The sequence below is a fragment of the Glycine soja genome, chromosome 8 (assembly GCF_004193775.1).
Source record: "Glycine soja cultivar W05 chromosome 8, ASM419377v2, whole genome shotgun sequence".
Lineage (NCBI taxonomy): Eukaryota > Viridiplantae > Streptophyta > Magnoliopsida > Fabales > Fabaceae > Glycine > Glycine soja.
The window spans coordinates 21,478,647-21,486,796 of record NC_041009.1 but is presented as its reverse complement, the minus strand read 5'-3'; the positions used below and the strand labels follow the sequence as shown (position 1 = coordinate 21,486,796).

General features: G+C 33.7%; 1 protein-coding gene across 2 annotated transcripts; it reads left to right on the top strand.

Annotated features, from left to right (window-relative positions):
• The first annotated feature begins 1,968 nt into the window (after positions 1–1,968).
• On the top strand, positions 1,969–7,766 carry LOC114422725 (protein LONGIFOLIA 1-like). 2 transcript variants are annotated; one of them, XM_028389222.1, is made up of 6 exons: positions 1,969–2,200; positions 2,481–2,805; positions 4,340–4,392; positions 4,468–6,363; positions 6,468–6,609; positions 6,768–7,766. In XM_028389222.1, the coding sequence occupies exons 2-6, from the start codon at positions 2,652–2,654 to the stop codon at positions 7,442–7,444; spliced, it is 2,922 nt and encodes a 973-aa protein (XP_028245023.1). In that variant the 5' UTR covers positions 1,969–2,200; positions 2,481–2,651; the 3' UTR covers positions 7,445–7,766. The 2 variants fall into 2 exon arrangements, with proteins under 2 accessions (XP_028245023.1, XP_028245022.1); XM_028389221.1 differs by having other exon boundaries at positions 1,969–2,805.
• Positions 7,767–8,150: the final 384 nt, after the last annotated feature.

The following is an 8,150-nucleotide window of genomic DNA, read 5'->3' as shown; positions in this document are numbered from 1 at the left end:
TTGCATAATTATAATACTGAATAAATTGATAGAATTTCACATTCGTCTACACATTTGATGGTTGAACTATTTCCTTATGACTACTCTTCTTTAATTCTAATAGCTGCTTTTAATTGATCAAAGAAAATATGCATATAGCAAAGTGAAATCTAACTCATCTAGTACCAATGACAGCGATGATACACTAACAACGTGGTCCTATAGAGCAATGTGGCAGCAAGACACCAAAACTTTGCGGCGGAAACAATACACAGTTTCCAAAAGGACCCCCTCAAGATTTTATCCTAATCTCCCATATTCATTATTTTGGAATTGCTAATGGTCCAAACACATTCCTAGAGTTTGTAACTGTCTAGCTTTGCATGATATTTGTGACACACACATTGGTGCATGCAGGACCACATTTGTGCTGAAAATGAATAAACTAAAAAGCATGAAACCCACCATATTGCAGTGGGAGTGACCAGTCTTGTTACTTTCTAGGTTAGCAAATGCAACAGACTGAATAGTAATAAGATTAATAATCCATTTCCTTTAACGTTCTACAATTCCCCTTTTCATGATGATGTGTAAGGTCTTAGATTAAATATGTGATGACCCTTTTAGAGAATTCAATATAAACATATTTTTTTATCTTAATTTTTTGGTTCATTAGAAAAAAATAGTCTTGATTAATTTAAAATTTGATAAAAAATAAATAAAATCTAATTAAAAATTATTTTTATTAAAGATCAAAATCAAGTAATACCTAAAAGATAATGTAGACATGTTGTGCAATTCCTCCAGCACTTAAGGTAAATCCGTAAATGTATGTGACATTCATGTAATAAATACTTGGCCAACAAAACAAAAGTTTGAAGGCTCTTTTGCAATTTGAATGGCAAAGTGAATAAATATGATAACAGGTCCATTTTGAGGCCAGGTCCCAAGTACGGAGAAAAAGCTGAGCCTGAGGAGCCATCAAGGGCAATTTGGTGAGAAGTAGGATATGTATGGGAATGGTTGAACAAGCGCTTTGATCCTGCAGGCTTTCAGTATTCACTTTTCTTCTTCAATTTTTTTTTTCTTTTGCTACAAAATCCATTTCCTTACTTTGCACATTTTTTTTTTCTTTCCAACTCTGACAAACTCCACATGCTCATGGAGAGAGGTTCAAGTCACAGTCCCACCCACGTTGTTTTGTCCACATGGAAGTGGTAGGAAATGACCAAAGAGCAGACTGATTACCTGCCCCCACACATTCACACACGCCTATCCCACTTCTCCTTCATGTTTCTTTATTAAGGAGTTTACTTTTAGTTTATTATAAATATATCTTCATTTTTCATCTAACTTTTATTTTATGTATTAATTTATTTATTTTCCTTTTCATTATATTAGATGTTAGAATAACCTTAAGGATTAGCTCTGCGGCATTTAGGATAGTGATCTATTTAGCTTAATGTATTTAATTTTTGTATGTGTAAAATTTTGTTAGATTAATAATAGTCATTAAGAACAAAATTCGTCTTTGATTCTGTAACATCAAAGATATCCTTAATATCTAATTCAAGGAAAAAAAATATATTACATGATAAATTATGAGTTTTATGTTTCTTTTTCTTGTTTTTATTTCTCTTCTCTTCATCCATTCCCTCTAAAGTATGAGAAATTACTATATAATTCAGAACCACCATATGTCCGTAATTCTAATTAATCTCTGCATAAATAAAAAAAAGTTAATTTATAAATAGATTAATAAAACTTAATTTTATATTACATGAGTATTAAGAACTTAATAGTCCCATAACATACAATTATCTCACTTAGTTGAGTATATTTTCCTTTAACTTTTAATAACTCTCTTTCTCTCTCTCTGAGACAATCAGATTTTTGACACCCTAAATTCCACCCATTTTCCCTCTCTCTTACGTAATGTAATTAAAAGGTTGTCTCTACTTCTTATACTATATTCTAAGCAACCTGTTATTCAACATTTGCCTCACATATATAATAATTACAACACCTCAACGCCTCTCTAACCCAACACACAGCGCACACTGGCCTCTGCACCTGCTGAGATAATAACAAAAGACAAAAGCAATCCTTTCATTCTGTGGGCAAACCCAGAGAAAATTAACAAGACATTTCTCTCTTCTTGGGCTGCTCAATTTTTTTTTTTTCTCTCTTCAGTTTGTGCATTGTTAGTCAACAATAGAAGGTGGATGCTAGTGGTAGTAGCACCTTGTGATTCCTTTGTTTGCACTTCTCTTTTGTTCCTTCTGTTTCTGCAGTAGATAATAATATTCTCTCCACCGCATCTCATTCTTCTCTCTTTGATTCTTTCCAAGGAGATTCTCTTTTGTTCACACATGCACACACATGTAACACAAAATAACCTCCAAAAGAAATTTTCATGACCAAGTCTTCATATTCCAGCACATAACATGCAAATTCTTGTCACTATATTTTGTTTTGAAACTTTAAATTCTTGTGGCCAGGTCTTGTTCTGACTCTGAGTCACCTTGACAATTCAAATTCTTATATTTTGCCTCCATTGAATCCTAAAAACAGAAGATCTCTCTCTTCCTAGGGACATGGTTCTTGTTGTTTTTGCTTAACAATTCAAAGCCTTTTTGGACTCTACAAAGTTGAAGCTTGAGGAAGCAAAAATGTCTGGAAAGGCTTTGAAATCCTTGAAGGATGAAAACCCAGATTTGCAGAAGCAAATTGGGTGCATCACTGGATTTTTTCAGCTCTTTGACCGCCACCGTTTCCTCACAGGCCAACGCTCTGCCACCTACGTTCAGCACAGGCCTACTTCAGGTATTCTGTGATATACTTGTTTCTGTTCAGCATTTTGAAAGTTATATAATCGTGTTAGCAAGGTTTTAAATTACGGTTGCAGTCGCAGTTTTGTCATGTTTCTTGATAGTGTGAAAAATTACTGACAAATGTAGCCAATGAAATCATAATCACAGACACTAAAATAAACCTTTTAAAAAAAAAAAAAAACTTGACCTTGTAGTCAAATTTAAAACCTTGGGTGTGAGTATTACTTTTAGTTTTGTTATATTTTTAATTTTTTTAGTAGATTTTGGGATAAGCTTGATTAATTGAGAAAATTTGATTGGCATGCATATCAAAATTAAGGCAAGTATGCTAAAGTTATGGTTAAGCAAACAAATCAATTTATCTTAAATAACATAGAAAGTGTTTTTATTATATAAAAAGCTCAGTTTATTTAGTTTTGGTTTTTTTAAATAATTAAAAGTATTTAATACAAAATATTAAATGATTCATAATCAGACCTTAAAATTAAAAGAATTGGGTGTACGTACAAAATTTCTCAGATATCTCTTATGTAATGAGATAGAGAAATTTTGTTGGCTTGCTGATTCAATTGCTTCTCGTCATGTCCGGAGTATGTGTGAAAATTTTTGTCTGAATTACCATTTTTTTTTATATCAGAATTCGCTTTCTTCTACAGTAATGTGCTGATACAATTTACCTATTTCTATGTGTCAGTAACTTGTCACCGAGTTCTGTTTCTTGTTCATTTAACTTCATTATGTTTGGTTGCCGATGTAAAATTTCACATTTTATTGAAGCTTCATACATTTCATCTATCTATTGCACAGATAAATTTAGTACGCTACTTTGGATTTGATAAAGCAAGTAACTATAATTAAATTTTGGAGCTGAAGTTTTTTCTTATGCTTTTCAAAAGCATATTATATATGTACACATTTTTTAATTTGGCTGGAAAAAAATCCGTAGGGAATTTCTTCTGTAGTTTCTGTAATAATCTATATGACCCATTCCAAGATATGAATCTGACTTTTCACATTTTGATGTCTACAGATGGAAGATGCAATATATGAAACTTGAAAATTTATATGAAAATATTTTATTGGATGTTCAAATAAGGTTTTATATATATTTGAAAGAAAAATATTTTTTTTAGAACGGTACACTGTGATCTTTCAGAGTCAGAGATACCAATCAATATATATCTTTTATGTACTTTGTAGGATTAGAATTATTTCATTTTCCTCATTTAATACAACATGGGTGCTTGAAGTTGCAATAGAATCATTGTATTTTTTGGATTTTCCGTGTATATTTTAAAGATTTTTGTGTCTCAACATCCTTACTTCTTCCTGGTGTATGCTGGACTCAAATCCATGAAAGTTATAACATTAATTTCTGACTTTTCTATGGAGCTTCAACATGTAAACATGGCAAGACATTTGAAAAAGGATTTTAAAAAAATGAACTGAGAGTTGAAGTTAACCTTTGAGAAAGTATTCCATATTACTTCCAATAAATTCTAACAAAAATTTCCTTCCCTTCTCAGGTGGAAGCAGTAATGAAATCAAAGAGCTCAATGGTACAAAGCAGGAAGCTAAGGTAAGATAACACTATAGCAGTAGTTTAACTCTTTAGGGAATTTTAGCAAAATCAATTAAAGTTGTGTGAATGCAGGCAAAGAATCTGAAGACTGCTAGAGAAAAGCAACAATTCTCCACAGAATCATCCATAACTTCTTTTTCTTCATCATCTTGTTCATCTAGCATGTCATCCCATGAGTTTAACAAAACAATTCAGATACAATCACCGTCAAGAAATCGAATCAGAATTCCAGAAAACACAAATTCAAAAGCAGCAAAGAAGCAACCTGATACCCCGCACCAGCAATCCCTCCATTTCCATCATATTGTCAACGACTCAATGCATAAAGAAACTCAAGGATTGTCTGTGAAAATTGGGGCTAAAGAGGAAAAGAAGGGTCAGACTAATGCCTTGAAACACATTGATTCCCCCCGGCCTTTGCAGTCACACAAATATGTGAATGCAGGAGTTACAGTTGCCAGTGAACCTTTACATACTATTGCAAAGTCTAAGAAAAAACCTTGGGACTCACCACGGCTCTCTTATGATGAAACATTCAAATCTGCCACAAAGCACAAGGAACTTCCAAGACTTTCTTTGGACAGCAGAGAAGGGTCCAATAGAGGTTTCAATGAAGGAAACAAGTCTCACAACCAGTTGAAGGGTTCACCGAGAGGGTACGGGAGAAACTCCAGCACAATGATTAACCATCTGCAAGAACAAGAAACTTCCAAAAGGTCTTCCAGTGTTGTAGCTAAGTTGATGGGACTTGAAGCCCTCCCTGAGTGTACACAAACTTGTGGGAGTCCAATGGGAACTTCTAGTTGTTCTTCCAAAAAGAATGAGCTCTTGGCAAGATCTAGTACAAGTGATGAAAAGCAACACCAAAGATTCAGCTTGCCTCAGTCTAGAAGGGCTGATTTAATCGCAAATGTGACACCGTGTTCACGGTTTGCACTAGAACCAACTCCATGGAGGCAACCTGATGAAAGCCAAAGCTCTCCATTACAAGCTTCCAAGGGAAGTGAATCTGATATAAAAGCCTCAAAGTCCTCTCTCACTGTGTACGGGGAAATTGAGAAAAGGGTGGCAGAACTTGAGTTCAAAAAGTCTGGAAAGGATCTCAGAGCCCTTAAACAGATTCTTGAAGCAATGCAGAGACATAAGGATTCAGTAGACATTTCTAGAGACCATGCTTCAAATTCTCCATCTGACAATAGGAATTGTACTAATCTCAATGAAAGCTCGAAATCTCAGAGCCCAAGAGTACGACAAAAAGATCCGGCATCTGTCACGGTTGAGATGTCAAATTCAACCCGGGTTAGTAAATTGCCAATCGTCATCATGAAACCTTCAAAAGTTACTAGGAAACCAAATAATCCTTCCTCTACAGAAATATCAATTCATGCTAAATCTGGTCCCAGCAAGTGTTCCCCTAGTAATCCCACAAATGGAAGATTGGTTGACAGGCAAACTACTATAGGTATCAGTTCGACAACAAAAAATATCAAGGATCCTTTTGGACAACAAGTTCTTTCATCTGATAAAAACAACATGAGAACTTCAAAGTTGATGCAATCCTTGAAAGTTTCTCAAGACAACACTGGAGAATGCACCACCAACTCTGGTTATACAACCGTGACTGGCAGCCCCAGACTACAAAAGAAGTTTGGTTTGGAGAGGTGTTCGCAACCAACCAGTCCATCATCAGATTCCAGAATTAACAGAAGAGGGCATGATAGGCAACCTGTGGAATTGTCTTCTCCAAGTACAACACCAAGACATAAGTTCTCCACTTTGCAGCAAAGAAATGAACGTTTCACTGAAATCAGCTGTCACTTGAGGGATTTTAAGCATCATGTTAACATCATTTCGGATTTTGACAACAAAAGCAGCTCGGCCAGTCATAGTGACATTGAAGTCATTCGCATTGATCAATCTAGAAAGATCATTAGCTCCTCCATCCAGCTGAGTGGCATGAACCAAAACGTAAGTATTTTTTCCTTTGCATAGCAAGATTTTGCTTCTATATCAATTGGTTAAAACATTCTTTTAGTTGATCAGAATGCCATTAACATTCTTTTGTTGATCAGAATGCATTTGAAGAGTTGAGGAAGGCGGAGACAATGATTACTGCAGAACAACCAAGCCCTGTGTCTGTTCTTGATGCTGCATTCTATAGGGATGACCCACCATCTCCAGTGAAAAAGAAATCAGACATCTCAAAAAATTTAGGTAAGGAACAAAGATTGAATCCTGGATAATCTAAAATCATTTATCAAATTCAAGTAACTTGCTGCAACCAATATATATACATTTTAGTGGCATTATTAAAATAATACAGGAAAGGATTGGAGTTGTATTTTTTATTTTCTTCAAATTTTCTGCTGCAGGTGAAGCTCTAAGCACTGATGAGGATAGTGAAGAGAGCTCAGTGGATCTACTTCAAGAAATTGAGTGGATTGATGAGAAACTCATCAATTTCAATAACACTAGGGATCCTGACCATAAGTATATAGCAGAAATACTGTTAGCATCAGGTCTGCTCAGTGGCCACAGCTATAGCCAGATATTCCATTCGCCGGGTCATTTGGTTGATCCAAAGTTGTTCTTTGCACTTGAACAAATGAAGACAAAGATGCATTTTAACATTAAAGACAGTGCCAAGAAGATTCGTAGGATTATTAACCCTGAGAAAATGCAAAGGAAACTCATATTTGATGTTGTCAATGACATTTTAGTTCAAAAGCTGATATTGGATAATTCTTCTGCATTGTGGTGCCAACCAAATGAGTTAGCAGGCACAACACTAAAAGGGAAGCAGCTTTTGGATGAGCTATGCACAGAAATTGATCAGTTGCAACCTCAAAATAGGAATTTCAGTTTAGTTCATGAGGATGAGAATTTGAAGCATCACCATGCAATTTGGACTAATTGCTGCAATGAGATGCCAAATATTGTGTTGGATATTGAACGTTTGATCTTTAAAGATTTGATAACTGAGGTTGTGAGAGGTGAAGTAGCAAACCATTCTGGTAGACATTGCAGGCAACTGGTGTTTTACAATTAGGAATTTTGGCTAAGCTGCCAAAGCAGTTTGAGGGAAGAAAGTATATCTAGTTCTAGGCTTTCATATTTCACCCTTCTAATCTAGCTGCACATGATATAGTTTGATGGGTGGTAATAAGCTGTTTAATTGGCAGGTTCACATGTTTTGTATAAATTATTGCACATTTATGCTTTTCTTTGTTGTCTTTCTTCATGTATTTATACTAAAGTTTATAAATACATGAATAAATACATCGATAGACTATGATTATGTATGGTAAGGCATTTTAGTTTTTTTTACCAACTAAAAGATTCATTTGATTGTTCGGTAAATAAATATTTTTTAATAACTTTTGATGTTTTTGTAATCATTATTTCGAGTAGTATTTTTTAAAATCCTAACTTTTATATTTTTTTTTATTTTTAATATATTTATCAAATTTCATATTTATCTTTTATGATTCTATTTTTTTCAGTTATTTTATATTTTTTAGTTATTTTAACCGTTAATTTCATCACTTATAATCAAATATTTATAATATAATAAGTTACCGAACAATCAAATATTTGATTGTTCGGTAAATAAATATTTTTTAATAACTTTTGATGTTTTTGTAATCATTATTTCGAGTAGTATTTTTTAAAATCCTAACTTTTATATTTTTTTATTTTTAATATATTTATCAAATTTCATATTTATCTTTTATGATTCTATTTTTTTCAGTTAT

What these genes read in the sequence shown, in the direction of transcription:
- LOC114422725 (XM_028389222.1), top strand. Translation starts at nt 2,652, where the DNA reads ATGTCTGGAAAGGCTTTGAAATCCTTGAAGGATGAAAACCCAGATTTG. An exon ending in TCAGCACAGGCCTACTTCAG is followed by an intron (nt 2,806 to 4,339) that starts GTATTCTGTGAT and finishes TTCCCTTCTCAG; the next exon opens with GTGGAAGCAGTAATGAAATC. An exon ending in GTACAAAGCAGGAAGCTAAG is followed by an intron (nt 4,393 to 4,467) that starts GTAAGATAACAC and finishes GTGTGAATGCAG; the next exon opens with GCAAAGAATCTGAAGACTGC.